Raw genomic sequence first — 16393 nt, forward strand, 5'->3', positions numbered from 1 at the left:
AGGGAAGATGGGGGAGGGGGGTAGGGATGGCGCCCTCTGAGGCGGCCGCGCTGCAGCCCCCTACCCACCCCTCCATCCCGCAATGGGGAGGTGGGGGGGGAACACGACAAAATGGGGCAGCGATGGCCGGGCCCCTCCGCACTGGGCCGGGCAGGGGCTGTGGCACACACACACGCACTGCGGGGCGAGGGGGAGGGAGGAGGGGGGGGTGGTGTAAGCGCTTCCCAGCGCAGACTGTGCATGTCCAAGTGACGCATTGCAGGTACGAATCCGCCAATCGGCGCCCTCCTTATGGAGCCGCAGCACGCCTCGGTATTTTTTCTGAAATCCTCTTCCGCGAAGACAAATAGTCCCTATGGCGGCCGCCCCCCCACCTCCACCCTTTCGCCACCCACCTTCCCCTACCCTTTCCTCTTCAAAAGGGCAACCCCACCCTTTCCCGCAACTCGCTACTTCCTGCGCCGAGGCCCGGGTGTTCGGGGGTGCGGAGGCTGGGGGTCACAAAGGAGGTGCGGGAATGGAGGTTGGGGAGGGGGGGGGGGGGTTGTCGCCGAGAAGAGCGCGAAGAGCCGGGACTTCTTTCGCAGCTCGGTTTACCCTGACCGGGGAGGAGGGAGCGCCGCGGAGCGATCCGGGCGGGCTGTGAGGCGGTTTATGAGGCGGCGCCGGCGGGCGGGCAGGGCTCAGTGTGAGCCGAGACGCCGCAGCGCGCAGGTCGCTTCGTGTGTGCAGCCCCGCGCCGCCGCCCCAGCTCCCACCGCACCCGCCACGAGCCGACATGGTGAGTCCCTGCGTGCGGGGTGGGGGGGGCGGGGAGCGCTTGAACTGCGCTCGGTGGGGAGGGAGGGAAGGGGGGGGCGCCGCCTGTGCTTGGGTGCGGATGGGGGGGGGGCGGGTGGCTTGGCTCGCGTGAGGCGAGGTCGGTTGTAACACAGAAGCGGGGGGGGAAGGGGGGGTGAAGGCGTCGCTTGCGGTGCCCGGAGGGTCTGGTCCCGCTTGGAGGCGCCGCGTGCGTCGCAGGAGGAAGTGGCTGGTAGTGGTGGCGGAGAAGAGCGTCCCGCCCGGGTCTCCCCTTTCCTTTCCCGCCCAAGGTCTCCCGCCCAGGGGCGTTGGTGCGCATTCAAAATTCAAAACTCGCCACTGGGATCGAGCGCTGAGCCCGCGGGGGGGAGGGAGGAACGAGGCGGGGGGGGGGGGGAGAAGAGGGGGGAGCGGTGGATAACGGTTCCTGCTGGGAGGAGACCCGGGAAAAAGGAGCCTGCCACGAAAGCAGCGCTTTCTTATCGTTTCCTCCCGCCCCGGGGAAGCCGCCGTGTACGGCTGAATGGGGCTGAGGGGGTGGGGGGGAAGCAGGGGCTGCTGCGGGCGCTTGAGACGCCCGTGTCGCTAGCGAGGTGTGTGTTTGCGCCTGGCAATAATGCAATGCGGAGCCTTGCAGCTTCTGAGCAGCATGGTGATGAGGAGGGGCAGGCTGCCTCACTGCACCATCTTCCTCCTCGCTAGAGCTGTGGTCAGCTCACGCTGCAGCCGCTCTCGCTCTTTCTCCCCTGTCGATTTCCTGATAACGCCATGCTGTCGGTGGCTCTGTTGAACAAGAGAACTTTATTTTTGTTGGTTTTTTATTAAAAAAGAACCCACCAATTTTGTCTTCCCTTTTCGGTCATTGCGGTGGACATTTTCTTGATCGAGCGCAGTTTGTTTTTTTCTAGCAGTACGTTTTGTTTAGGATTAAAATCAACTGTCGAAACGTTTTGTGGAATTGAGAAAATTGTTTCAGATTCTAAAGGATATAAGTTTAGTTTTTTTAATAAAACGAGTGGATACTGTAACACGTACAAAAAGGAACAGTTCTGTCGCAAAAGCAACGCCAATGGCCGCTTAGTACTGTTTCTGCAGTAAGAGAAGATGCAGTATAGTGGAAGTGCCTTTTCATTCATTATGTGCTCTTAAGGAATTGGACCATTATCGACTCTTCGTGTCTAATGTGAACGATGGGTACTTAATTTTAAGGGTTTTTTGAAGTACTGTCTCTGGGCAAAGAAATTAGGTGAGCAGAAGCCTGAATTTGTTCCTTTGCTTGAACTGTGAAACCTATACAACAAACCACCTATAAAGAAAGAAAGCAGTGAATCTAGCGGCAAAAGACTCTTGCTGCTCTTAGACGTCATCTGAACAGAACCAAAAATGGAGTATCTTCAAGCAAGGTCTGTATGAAAAATGGGTGTGTCCAGGAGGCACAGTGACACTTTGAACGTGGTTATAGTTCATTACCAACAGACCAGACTGGCTAAACCTGTGAATATACGTTGTCCAGTGCTGCACATGCTAGATAAAGCAGAATGCTTCCCTTTTAAAATAAGCTAACATACTGAGTGTAATTTTAGCTCTTATATGCTAATCTGCCTAATTCTTGTTCAGTTAACCTTGTCAGAAGAGAATTGTCCATTCAGATCTAAAACCTGTGAAGTATACCAAAATGTCACATTTTGAAGGGAAATGGTGTCATCTGTTGTGCGATTTGCTGGTAGCTCTATTGGGCAGTGTTAGTCAGCTCTGAGGATCTTCCAACAGATTACTGCATAGCGGTTAGGACTGTAATGAAACACTACCTCTAGAGGCTGCATGTGCCACTGAAACTGCTGCACACACAGCAGCTCCCCTTCTTTCCTAGGAGGCTTAGATGCTTTGTCAGGCCCTCGACATAATCTGGGGGTGGGGGATGGAAGCTGTTGCAGTGAAAATGAAAGTGCTGCAGCGTGAACCAGAGAGTGCCGTGTCAAAGCTGTGCTGTGTACCCTCATTTCATCAAAGGAGGTTTTCAGGTGGATCTCGGCCCTAGTAATGGGCATGTAAAAACTTCAGCATAGGCGGTTTTCAGTTGTAATTTTAACCATTTGTTTCTGAAGTTGAGTTGCATTACCGAAGGTGTGCATACTGTAGTGTGTATGGTGTGTGAGTGTCTGATTAACTTCAAGACCGAGAACTCCAGAAAGCCCCTCTAGGAAGATCAGAGTGACCTATAACTCACACGCGTGGATCTGGACTGAGAGCTGCGCACCTGAGTGGCACGGGAGGGAGTGATCTGGCAGAGTTGCTGGCTCCACCTCCTACTGCTGTTGCGCAGCAGCCCCTGCAGAGCCTAGCACTGCGGAGTACAGATGGTGTTTGTTCAACCTTGCCCCACCTCCTTGCTTATCTTTCAACTGCCATATACCTGTGGCTTCTAGTAAGCTTCGTGCTTTTTCCAAGCACGGTACCTCTTACAGGTACTGACAAAGCATATTCAAATTTATGGTTGGTGGCTACAGGATGTTTTAAGTTGCTGAAAGAGTTGGAGTGGAGGGTTTGGGGAACACGTAATGCTTAAACACTGCTTAATATCATGTATTTGTATTAACTGTTTTATATAAACAATATGTGTCTTGGAAACACATAAGTATTAACCTAAATACGCAAGATTGTTGCTCCTTAAATCTGATCTACAGCTTTCTGAGGATATAAATATCCTACAGAAATGCAGTACATCGTTCCCTTCACTCGAGCAATAAAAATGTAAATAGCATGCAAAGGTAAATGCTATGCCTGTCTGTGTTAATGATACACTCCAGACAAACAAAAATCTGTTAGGCTTCTGTTAAGCAACCAGCAGAATGCTTTCATCTCAAAGCCTGATGTTGAATTTGTGATGGTTCTTGGCAGTGTTGCTGCTGCCCCACCTTACACCATTGTATTTTTGTAAAAAATGAAAAAGTTGAATGGAGTACTTTCTACAGCTGCTGAAACAAAGAAGCGGAGTCTACAGATGCAAATACATATTTGCTGCTCTTTTAAAAAAAGTAGCTTGAGGAGGGAGGTGATCCACAGGCAGTCTGAGAAATAACTGATGGTGGCCTTTATTTTGGGCGGTTGCTACAGTGTATGCATATATAAGTAGTTTAGCTGGTGTATGGTTGCTTGAACAGCAACTTCACTTCTGCTATGGGGAGTAACCAGAAGCTGGTTACTTTCAAGTTTGTATGCAGTGTAGAAAAGTAATTAAAATTGAAATTGGTAAAGATTGACAGGTATTTTTTTCCAAGTATTTCATTGGCAGATAGCTAATGTGTGTAGAGAATGTTGTGGGCACAGTTAATAACTGAAAAATGTTATTGTCTGTCAGTATTGCAGTAATTTAAGAAGTGTAGTTGCTGAAGTGATCACAGTAGGAACAAAATTCAAAAAGCAGTGTTGAACTTAGGCACTGAGTGCATCTTTTCTGAATCTTAAGGCTTTTTTTATTCTTCATTGGAGTGTTATGGGGTAAAGAGCTCAGGAAGCTTCCTTGAAGGAAATATATGGCCTTCAGCTCAACTACAATGCAACTGAAGCTACCCAGAATTTGTTTAATGAATCAGCTGACTTGAAAACCTAGAGAAAGTATTTCTGCAGTCCTCAAACATCTTTGCGTTTTTTCAAGAGTAAAGTTCATTTTGGGTTTGACCTTGAAGAAATGTTTCTGGTTTTGTTGGTTTTTTTTTTAACCACCTGTCAAATCCACTTGATTCAAAACTGCCAGTGAGCAAAATTAGGCATAAGCTGGAGCTTGCACACCTGATCTGGAAACTGTTTTACACCACTGAAGCCTTCTCTAGTGGCCTGGTAAACTACCTTGTGCTTTTTGAGGCTGCAGACAAGGATTTGAAATAAAAAAAATCTAGACAGCCATATGGCATGTGCATTAAAATTGCTGGCTTGTGCTGAAGTACTAGTAGCACTGATTATATGAATTTGTGTTTTACAGCCAGGTCTTGGCTATGAAGCTTCATGTTAATCGGGGGATGATTTAATCCTAGAGAAGAGTGTATTTTTATAATGACAGCATTGTGAGTTAGCAGAAGAGACTAGTGTGCCTTAAATTTGTGAATTGGGGGTTACTGCTGAACTACCTAGACCTAAAGTGCTTAGTGTTAAAGTTGAGGTTAGCTTATCAAAGTATCACTGCAAGTAATGAGTTTTGAAAACTATGCTAGAGGGACCTGTGCGCCTTGAGTTTGCTGGTGTTGCTTGGGTTATTGATTGATATGTGTGGTGATACGTTACTAGGATACACTAGATACTGTGGGGTCAGGGAATGAGGATAGGCTGCCAGTTCTTACTTACCAAGCACTCCTGATGACTTTTGAGCTGTGTTAGTTAGAACTGTTGTAGAATTCTACATATAAGTCCTGACAAGCAGCTATTGTGTTTAACGGCCTCTACAAGCCTGTGTCTTATTGTCTTGAACTTTTGCTGCAGCTATAATGATCTTCTGTTTTTATTGCAGGCTGATCAACTGACAGAAGAGCAGATTGCAGGTGAGGTTTTTACATGCTGTGTTGCTACTCTTACTTGACCTGGAACATCTTTTAATCCAGTGACAGTCTGTGTTACACAAGATATTTAGCTTTCTTAGATACTAAAGAAGTATTGTGGAATGTTTTAATTTGTTAGCTAAGTTTTAAAGGCTTATCTGCTGTAAAAGCACTGTGGATACAATGAGTCTGAAGTTTTGTCCTCTAGAGTAGTTAGACAATCCTTACAGCTTTACTAGCTAGTAGTAGCATTGGGACTCTGCAGTTTTTGCGGGGGAGGGGGATGATGGACATGACCACCAACCCCCAAAGCCAGAATTGTCCCAAGTGCCAACTGAAAGGCAGTGTGGGGGTCATGTCTGGTGAAGACTTGGAATCTGGAGTGCTCATCTAATAGAAGGCAAAAATAATTTACTTTGTGGTCTCCTACCAGTGAAAAGGTTTGAGTGGCTTTTTTCTGATGACAGCATGGACTGGCTTAATGCTGACAACTCTCTGTATTCCATATTTGGAACTGCTTTGTGTACTTGGACACAAGTGTTCTGTGCCCTGTTCTGATGGTCTGGCACTTGCTTTGAAATGCTTAAATATGCATTTCTTGAATCTTAGTATTGGCCACCTAACAATGGTTTCCATGTACTGCTGACTGTCTGCTAGTGGCTAAAACTTCTGTTTATAATGTCTTCTGCTCACACAGGCTGCACAAACTAATATTGATTACTGCTTTCTGAAGACTGATTTCGGCTTCAATAATTGATGTAACTTAAAGCTGGTAATTCAGAATTCAACCTTGCCATGGACATTGAAAGACTTCAGGGATTTTGATATGACAAGAATCTAGTGTTAATACTAGAAAGTCTCTGCATAACTGTTGTGTGAAATTATTTTAGAGGATGTTAGGCTTCTGCTAATCTAGTAGTACTAGGTCAATTGTAGAAGCAACAGACTGTAAAGACTTACTGCTCTTCAGCTGTGGTGTAGCTCCTGAAGACACTATTAAATGGAAGTGTCCTAATGAGCTGATTTGTTTTTATCATTGCCGAATTTGAAGTATAAGAACATTCTTCTGTAGCTTTTGGACTTCAGAAGCTTGCTTTAACTCACAGGAATCTAATTGTGGTTCTGTGGAAAGTCCTTAGTATTTGCTTGTTGCCATGGTACTGTCTTATGAGTAAGCACAAGCCAAATCTAGTTCAACTTGAGATTTTTTTTCTGGAAGTGGCCTACATAATCTTAAGGATTTTGTGATTGGTGTAGTGGGAGCAGGCTTTATCAATTGTCACTGCTCTTTTCAATAATGGTTTGTTGTTCTGCTTAACTGTAGAAGCTTTATTAGTTGATGTAGCTGATTATGGAATATAAGCAGGAAGCTTACTAACGCTACCTCAGGATTAGTGCAGATATTAGGTATTCAGGAGCAATAGTGCAGTTCTCAGAGCCAAAAGTGAGTGTTAATAAGCTTGTCATACTGGAGTAGTGTTCTCATCTGTGTGGAAAGAATAAAAGTATAACAGTGTTAGTATCCAGTGTAAAATGGCCTGCTGCTTTCACTTCTGCTGTGTGGTATTTCATGGAGCAGATTTTTGCAAGTAAACTGTAGACCTCTGATTTGAAGACATAAGCCTGCCAGTGGATCTGTTGGGGGACTGTCTGCAGTATTGCTTAGGAGAGGTTGCAGCTGACAAAGCAGTGTGTTTACTTTTGCTGTTGAAGGTCAGTGTCTTGCATGAGAACTGTTATAGTTACTGTTTGCATGTTTTACAGTGACTGTGATTTTAAAAGCTTGAGCCCCCTGCCAGTCTGTTTCAACTTATCTGAAGATAACTAGCTTTTGATTTGAATGTGGGATTAAGAAAATGGTGCTACAAGATAAAGACAGCATTCCCCTTCTTAAATAGAAGGCCAAAGTAGTTAATTTGGCCACTTCTCTTGGGCTTAAAACAAACCTTCCACCTCTGCAGTTATTAAGTATTCCAGATGTTCTTTCCTATGAAACGCATTGGCTGTATAGGACTGAAGCTTGTCATTATAGGTAGGGGTGTAAAGACTTACCAGGCTTTGTTCATGTGGAAGACAGATTTTGGAAGCTTAGTAGGTACAGAATGTGAATGCTGGCTGCAGCCTCATTCAGTAAGAATTGAAGTTGCAGAGTCAAATGGCTGTTCCTTTGGTTAGGTGTTATGTTGAAAAAGATAAATAGGTTAGGACCACTTGATGTGGGTGGTCAGTGTTGGGGGGTAATCTAAAGATGCTTTTTTCCAAAACCAGCTGATCTAGTGAGCTGTACTTCCTTCCTCTAGACCTCAAAGATGGTCTCTCTAAACAAATAGGCCCATGTATGGTGTTCATTATGCCTTGTTCCTTTAGAGTGCTGTGGTTCTCTGTTGGCGATCTGACCATGAGAGTTATTTCAAATTTGTTTTATAGTAGAAATAGTCATGTTTCATGTTTAAGTGTTGAGCTTCTGGTGGCTGTGAAGAGGGCTAACATTCTCCTATAAAAGTTCCATGCATAGCTTGCTAACTGAGTGTGGGAATGGTAGTTTTGGTTCACTGAATGTATTAGGTCACTGAAGGATGCCACTTCATCCGGAAAGGTGATGTGTACAAAGATGCCTCAGAAGCTGTTGTTAAATAGAACATACTGAGCTAGGGTGTTAGAATTCACATTCTGTGGGAGTAGCCTTTCTTTCGTGGGGCCTGGAAGCAGTCTTTTCTCTTGATGCAGTGTGCTTTTCATAAGCAAGGAAATGCTGGAACCTTGTAGGCTGGCTTGAAGGTAGATGACAGGTTCTGATGGCACTGCCCTCAGGTTTCTGACAGTTTGACCTTATCTAGAATACAAGATAATTTTCATCTCTATTTTTACATGGAGGAGTGTTGAGTAGAGAGAGGATTTGGTTTGTGTTACATGAAGTCATAAGGTGTATAAGCATGAGAAATGTATTTTATAATCATGTTGCCAGAACTGCACTGCTCGCTAAACTTCAGTATTTCATAGCTTGCTTTCACTGGCTGTTGCTGCAAATCCTCCAAAGCTGTGATTGGTTGTTCTTGTTCCAGATAAAAATGTATTTGTAGGCTGTTACTCCTTTGCTGTAATTACTAGAGGTAGTTCCTAGAAATGGTTAAAGGCGATTTAGTTGTATTCCTAACTTGATTTAGCATTTCAAATGGGACTATATGGCTGACCTTTGACTTGTTTTAAGTCCCAACCATAAAGAAAGTAGGTGTTTGTTTCTTAGCCTACAGCATCTTTGAGTAAAAGAAAGCTTGAAGAGTTGCCCTTTGAATGGTTCATTTCTAGTGTTCATAATAAATCAGAGTGGCCCATGTTGCAGTCAAATCTTTGAATTTTGTGTTTAAAATGTTACCTTTTCTCGCCAGGGTTATTGCAGTACTGTGAAGTCTGCTTCATGTTTGTGCTAGTGACAGTTGACCTTCAAGCTAAGGATGAAGTGATCAACAGCTAGATGGTTTTTAATAACAGTTGAGTACCTGACTCTTGATGAATACTCGGTGCTCCCCTTTTGAGATCCTTTCAAGATGAACTTGTGTAGTGGCTTGACCTAAAAGCCTGTTCTTCACTGGTGTAAAACTTCCTGCTAATAAACCTGTTTGCCTCCAGGCTAACTTGAGACTGTTCGGAAGTTACTGTAGGTACAGATTTATAGCTGCCTGTTTGAGTAGGCCTGTTTCTTTTTTGTGGTTATATATAATACTGGCTTGAAACTGTTTTGCCTGGTCCTGTGGTAGCCTTGCTCTGATTCTTGAGCGCTTAACAGTGGGAGTTAGCTTTTGGAACACCTCAGACTGTTAGTGTTTTTTCCTGGATGAGACTCAGTTGTGGCTCTGGTATTACAGCTGCATTCATGAACTATAAAAAGCCTTTTTTTATAGTTGCATTTTTAATGCTGGCCAGCTTGTACTCACCTTGACTGTTTCAGAGTATGAGATGCATTTCATGTGAAAACAACTTTTACTGTGACTAATTCTGGCCTGGGAAGCTCACCATCTGGGAAGCTGGCTGGCTGCAAATGTTGAAAAATTAATTCTTGGAAGTATTTTGATGCAGGAGTAGCCTTGAGCTAATGAGTTCTCCAAAGACATGGTCTCAGTGCCTTGCAAGGCTGTAAAAGGATGTGAACTATGTGAGGGAATAGATAAGTTTTTCATGTTTAACTGTAATTTGTTTGAGCTACTACAATCTAGGGAGCTAGTTAAGGTCTGTGGCCCAAGACAAACAGATGGTGTGGATTAAAACCAGCTCCATTTTTGGACTGGACAATTAAACATGTTATGCTTGCATTAATATTGCTGGCTGCAGTACAGCCATTGTAGGGGGTTAAGAGGTAGCATTGAAATGCAGTTAAGCAATCTTACAGCTGATTTTAACTAGTTTTAGGAATGCTGTTTCAGGGTATAGTAGGGTCAAATGAATTTCATAACAGCTCTTCAGAAATCAGGAGTCTAGTGACTTTCCTCGTTGAATAACTGACTTGAGTTGTCTATATTTACATAGAGAGAGAGAGACTGGAAAAACTGCAGAAGCCCAGTGGGAGAGAGAGGTAGGGAAGTTCCTTTTTTAGCTAGGTATGGTCAGATGTTAAGTTCTACGGTGTTAAGGTACTGCAGCTTCATGGTAATATATACTGTTCCGTCTTGCCTGTCTGGCAGAAGTGGATTATAATAAACTATTCTTAGTTTGGTGTGATTATACCTTTTTCCCTTGACTAGTCTCTATTAGGAGTGCTATTAAGCTGTAGTATTTTTAGTATTGTTTTTCAGCTTTCTCAAAGTAATATAATATTTTATCTCATGAGATAAAGTTCCTACTAAAGATGTCGGATTTTCTAGTTGCAGAATAACTATTCCTTTCAGTTCTGTTTTAGGGATCCTTATTCAAGACGATAATAAGCACCTGAGTGCTTCTGAAGCAGATGTCCTTCTGTCTTACTTAGGTCAAAATGAGGTTGATCAGTTCACTGTTGGATTGTTTTCCATGTGTAAGCATTTCAATATTGGCATTACAACCCTATCAGACTAAGCAGTACGCTGAAATTTTCTTGAGTGAAAGAAAGTTTTGTAACTTGGAACAACAGATTCTTATGTGATTCCATTTCAAAGTCTATGGTGTTAACCCCTTTTTTGTTGTTGTACAGAGTTCAAAGAAGCTTTTTCACTATTTGACAAGGATGGTGATGGTACTATAACTACAAAGGAGTTGGGGACAGTGATGAGATCGCTTGGTCAAAACCCCACAGAAGCAGAGCTACAGGATATGATAAACGAAGTAGATGCTGATGGTAAGATTTTACTAATAAGTTATTTAATGAAGTTAGATAAAATGTCTTTTAGCTAACATAAGTAACTATCTTGCAGGCAATGGCACAATTGACTTCCCAGAGTTTCTGACAATGATGGCAAGAAAAATGAAAGATACAGATAGTGAAGAAGAAATTAGAGAAGCGTTCCGTGTCTTTGACAAGGTACTAAAATATTTACCTTAACAAGTATTTCTGTAATGAAAACTCAATCTGATGTGTAATGAGAGCTTCGTCACTGAACCAACGGGTATCTGCACTCCTGTCATCTAGAACCTGTAGGATAACTAGTCGCCCTAAAGTTCAGTCTGCTGTGGGTACTGTATGTGAAAGTCAAATGGGTCATCATGACTAGCAGATGTTACTGTTAAGCCAGTACTTGATATGCTACTGAAATACTTGTACAAGGCTGTCAGGGAAATTGCTTAAATATTTAAAATGGTAATCCTTTAAACCTTTCTCATAGATTTTACCAAGTAAATTGCTAAATGAGTCTAAAGTTACTCAGCTTCTTAAGCCAGACACACTTGTAAATAGAAAATATGCTGAAGTAGCTTGGAGTGGGGGAAAGAAGGTTATTCCAGAGTAAGTAAAAGTGGTCTCTTAAGACCTTGTGGCTTTATGCTGGACTCGCATGGAACAGATGAATGAGTAGCTTCTGTTTAAAGACACGCTTATACCAGTCATGTGATTGAACAGGCATCTGCCACCTAAAAACATTGCAAAAGGCGATGGTCTCTTCTTATTATTGGTTAAAAAAGGTAGTGGGATAAGGCAGCCCAAATAGACTGTATAAGTTGTTTTTAAAATGTCTTTTTAAGAATAACATCTTAAATAATACTGAATATAGGCTCACAGGTCTCAATTGTTTTGTGCAAATGCTAGCAGTCAAAGCTATGCTAACTTCTTAATGCTCAACAAGTCTCTTTTCTCCTCCCAGGATGGCAATGGTTACATTAGTGCTGCAGAACTCCGCCATGTGATGACAAATCTTGGGGAGAAGCTAACAGATGAAGAAGTTGATGAAATGATTAGGGAAGCAGACATTGATGGTGATGGTCAAGTAAACTACGAAGGTAAGGAGTTAACATATTCATTGGCACTTTTTGTGCTGGTGGTTTGTGTAGATGCTGATAGCCGCACCAAGTTTAAGTAGGGCAATGTTCAGGTGAGATTTTTCTCAATAGTTAGTTGTTCTTTTAAGCTAATGTCTTTTAGCATGTACATTGTGTACCTCTAAATAGGTTTAAGTGGGTTATTGCTGCATTTGTGCTGTAGGCAAAAAATGACTATTCAGCTGTGCAGTGTAAGAAATAACTTTCTAAATTTAATCATGCCCAATGACAGAATAAGGAAGCTAGCAGAGATGTTCACATACTGTTCTGCTCACTAATGAATGTTGATCTGACTGTACCAAGTCACTCATTTTTCATTAATGCTTTTAAAATTACTAATTAAAGGGACAAACCTCTAAAATATGCAGAAACTTTAAAGACCTTTAGAAGGCCTCTTAAGTAATTTGCACATTGGCTGCAACAGTAGCTTATTTTTATTTCCATCTTTCTTGGCATTGAATGTTAAATGAAGTCATTTGAGCAGGAAGAGTTCTGTTAAGACAATTGCTTGCTGCTCAGAGGCAGCAGGCTTGTTTTCGTTTTAACTTTTGAGTGTCCTCTAGGAAGGAGCTAAGGTATTTTCAGGTAATGACCTTTGAGGTGTAGGTGTGGCTTCCATTTAAGGCCTTCTTAGTTGTGGCCTAAAGGATGAGCCCTCTGAATAGTTGTTTTTATGAGCAAGGCTGCTGCTCTGTATTTGCTTATGAATAGACTGCTTAGAGGCTGGCACTAGAGGGGAGGGCATTCCTATTGAGCAACAGTTAACTGCTTCTAGGTTCTCAGTCTTTTTACTATTATACCTGAAACTGTGGTTCAGTGAGGAATCCAGTTTTGTGTGATCTGACTTCCACTGTGCTGAGCTTCTAATAAGCAGTGATTTAGTTGCTTAAAGCTGGTCATGCAAAATAGTCAGACTTGAGCTGTTCTGCTTTGAAAAAAAATTCAAACTCAACACAGTGTCTTGCTTGTAGATCTCCTTATTGATCTCTTGGTCATTCTTGGGTCTCTTGTCCCTTATCTGTAACTCGGGGTGCATGAGTACCTTGTAATGTTTTGTTTTGGAATTAAGGCTGTTACCCAATTCACTGAGGGATCAACCTTTCTTATGAAAGTAGAGGCTTTTTGCCATTAAAAATAGGAGGGGTTTAGGTGTAGCAACTGAAAACAGTTTTTAAATGGTGTTCAGCGCTAGTAAGACAGGTCCACTCTCAGATCTTGCAATTCAGATTTTTCTCTGAGTAACTTATGTAACTTTTTCCTTTTACAGAGTTTGTACAAATGATGACAGCGAAGTGAAGACGTTGTACAGAATGTGTTAAATTTCTTGTACAAAATTGTTTATTTGCCTTTTCTCTGTTTGTAACTTATCTGTAAAAGGTTTTTCCCTTACTGTCAAAAGAATATGCATGTATAGTAATTAGAAGGCCATTCCTCCATGTTTTTCTCCTTTATCTTACTGTCATTGTTCTGATTTTTGGAAAATTGATCTAAGTAACAAATGTTGCATGTGGCTTACTCTGGATATTTAAGCCCTTCTGCACATCTAAAGTTAGATGGAATTGGTTAACTGAGGGAACATCTGGATTGTCTGTTTAAAAAGTAGCTTTCTTTAGGAGACTTAGGTATGACTGGTGTAGCAAGTTACATAAAGTAAGCTAGGGTTTACCATGCATTAGCAATTCCTTAGTTAAAGCAGCATGTTGGCTCTAGTTCTCCAGTACATAAAGGAGTTTAATCTGTGTTTTGTGATGGAGGATAAGGACTCTTGCAGCTAGCTGCAGGATAAAATCACATGAATAGTATATATATATGTGGCTAATGCACTGTAAAAATCATGCTCCTAGCTTACTTCACAGTAACTTGTTTGTGGCCATACCTGTAACATGTTGTTGAAGTGTGGAGTCTTAACGTTGTGGACGATTGACAGTCAACAATATGAAACTTAAGTTGCACTAATGCAAAACGGGTGATTTATCCAGGTACTCGTACACAAGTTTTTTTTGTACTGCTGGTCCTGTACCAGAAAACATTTTTCTCCTCTTGTTACTATGCTTTTTAAACTTTGTTTAGCCACTTATTTTCAAAAAAATCTGCTTCTGGCACGATTTGCCTCAAATCCATTCCAAGTTGTATATTTGTTTTCCAATAAAAAATTACAATTTACCCATACTGTTTCAATGTATCCTTGAATTATTTACAGGAATTGTTCAATACAGTTGCTGCTCTATGTGTTTCAGTATGTAGCAGTTTGGTTTGCTTATGCAATGGATTGGCTGTCTTAAAATAGCTTGGAAGGTGATGACTTAGACCTTAAACTCTGGCCCTTAATAGTATTGTTGACTTGAAGAAGCTTTCTTACTAGTAGTTTAAAATGTATTTTACAGTCTTGTGTGGAGCTTGGTGCTTCAATAAACTTACCGTAGTGACTGGCTATGCCCACTATCTGTAGACATTGTGAACTGGATGTTGACCTAGTTCAATAGTTGACCTAAAATTAAAATTCCTTGTTCGGACAACTAAACCTGTTTGCTTTCTTTTAATTATTTTGGAGTTTATTCCCTGTCAGTTGCTACATTGGGGTAACTTAGTCTCACACCTGGACTTTCCTGAAGCTGTCATGTCTGAGTTGCCATGCAATCAGCTCAAAGTACAGAAGGAAAAGCCTCTTACTGATCTGCTAATGAGCATGATTGTAGTTCCAGAACTAGTGTTTTGTCAAGGTTTGCTTTTAAAAAGCATCAAACAGACTTGGTTTTGACCAAGGACAAATCTGAATCCTCGAAAGAATACCTGAGACTGTTTCCCTTGCCTCTGTACTCTTGGCAATAACTGACTGATCTTACATAAACTTTATGGCTGTCTTGTTTGGGGATTTTGGTTGCCTTTAAACAAAACAATGGCCTGTCCATCTGGTTTCCCTCACTAGTCCCAGCAGAGCAGTTATCTAATTCTTTTAAACCTGATTTAATCTGTGAAGTATGTTTAATTACAGTGACAATGTAAAATTAAGACAGCTGATAAAACCTGATTTTTGGAAACACTTGATAAAATGTTAGTGGTCACTGATTTTAAAGCCCTGCTACCTAAGCACTATAAGCAGCTTTGTTGATTTGCCAAAGGAGGCTTGTAAAAAGTGTTTAAATTGTCAGCATCAGAATGCCTTAGAATTGTTCCGTGTGCATGGGCAATCTGGTTCAGGAAGGTTCTGTAGTCTAAATATTTTAAGCAGTTAAGAGTTTGCCTTCTATAAAATCAGTGACTGGAAGAACACTTCCTATCCAGCCTTCAGCCTCTGGTCTGGTAATCTGGGGACAAGGCATAGGTGCTTCAACTTGGTAAAGGATGAGAGCTTGACAGAACCATGAGAACAGCCACTTGTGAATCTGAATTGCTGGAGCACTGGAAGTGTTGCTTTTAGAGGTAAGTAATTCAAACCAGCATCTGACAAGAATTTGTATTTGCCAGTGAGGTGTCTTGACTTTCAGTAGACTGAGAAATCAGTGTCTTCTATAAAAGAATCTAATCAAAGTCTTCTATAAGCTGGCATGCATTTGGAAGCATCTGATGGAAAAGAGAGTATCTTGGCCAAGGTAATTGCCTTACATAAAATGAATGGGTGAAGGGTGTGTGGGAAGGCCACCTTTACTGTCATGTTTGTTGTTCTGCTCAGTGTTTAGGCACTGGAATCAAAGCTGCTGTTTTTTAGTGTGTTGGTGTTGCTGTTCTCTAAATGAAATGCCCGATTTCTAGGTAAACATTGAAGTATTCTAGTTGTCTTTACAACATAATTAAGCTGCAGAATGGGTATAGTACTTCTCAGTGCTTTCTGCTGATGGAAGAATGTCTTCTGAGGAATAGTTAAGTGGTGGAAGCTAATGGCATTGGTCACTAGAACCTGAAACTTTTGGCTGGGTTGCACTTGCAGGTGTTTGCTGTTGTGAAACAGGTAGTCCTTCGGTTGCTCTAGACGGACTTCTGGATATGTACGTAGGAATACTCTGAACTTCATCTTCTGGTAGCTTACTAAGATAACAGTTCTTTATCCTGTCTGTTAAATATGGTGGAGGTTCTAACATTCCATATTATAACAACAAGAGCGAAAGCTTTTGTGGTATAACACTGCAATAAAACTGGTGGCTGTTGCTTTATTCTAAACTGGCAGTGTAAGGTCTTGGGCTTAAAAACTGCTGTTCCCTTTCTATATAGGCTATGGGGGAGATACTCTCCATGTGTACAAACCTGATGGGAGGGAATGAAGAGAGTGCCAGATTTAGCTTGGTAGCACCCAATGGAAGGGTGAGGCAATGGGCACAAGTTAAAATAAGTGAAGTTTTATCTGAACAAGAGACAGCACAGTTTTTTACTGTTGAGGCTGGTCGAAGGGAGGTTGTAGAGCCTGCAGGTTTGAGATGCATGTAGTAATTGATGCAGGATTAAGTCCAATGTTATTTTTTGAGTAATACCAAGACCCAGGGGCTGGAGCCCCGGCTTACTTCTGCAGGCTGTTCTGAAATGGCAAGTTTTGTAGTTAAGCTTGTTGATGTATTGGCCACCACAGCTGGAACAGAGTTTGAATTGTTCCAATTCCATAATCCTCATCTTGCAGAACTTTGGGTAGGCATGCA

At 42.0% G+C, this 16393-nt stretch overlaps 1 protein-coding gene across 1 annotated transcript; it reads left to right on the forward strand.

Annotated features, from left to right (window-relative positions):
* Positions 1 to 656: 656 nt before the first annotated feature.
* CALM2 (calmodulin 2) lies at positions 657 to 13931 on the forward strand. Its single transcript, XM_069852617.1, has 6 exons — positions 657 to 781; positions 5303 to 5333; positions 10492 to 10635; positions 10712 to 10818; positions 11594 to 11729; positions 13036 to 13931. The coding sequence occupies exons 1-6, from the start codon at positions 779 to 781 to the stop codon at positions 13062 to 13064; spliced, it is 450 nt and encodes a 149-aa protein (XP_069708718.1). The 5' UTR covers positions 657 to 778; the 3' UTR covers positions 13065 to 13931.
* The last annotated feature ends 2462 nt before the right edge of the window (positions 13932 to 16393 follow it).

This window comes from Phaenicophaeus curvirostris, chromosome 2, assembly GCF_032191515.1.
Source record: "Phaenicophaeus curvirostris isolate KB17595 chromosome 2, BPBGC_Pcur_1.0, whole genome shotgun sequence".
Lineage (NCBI taxonomy): Eukaryota > Metazoa > Chordata > Aves > Cuculiformes > Cuculidae > Phaenicophaeus > Phaenicophaeus curvirostris.

What these genes read in the sequence shown, in the direction of transcription:
- CALM2 (XM_069852617.1), top strand. An exon ending in CGTTCCGTGTCTTTGACAAG is followed by an intron (nt 10,819 to 11,593) that starts GTACTAAAATAT and finishes TTCTCCTCCCAG; the next exon opens with GATGGCAATGGTTACATTAG. An exon ending in TGGTCAAGTAAACTACGAAG is followed by an intron (nt 11,730 to 13,035) that starts GTAAGGAGTTAA and finishes TTCCTTTTACAG; the next exon opens with AGTTTGTACAAATGATGACA.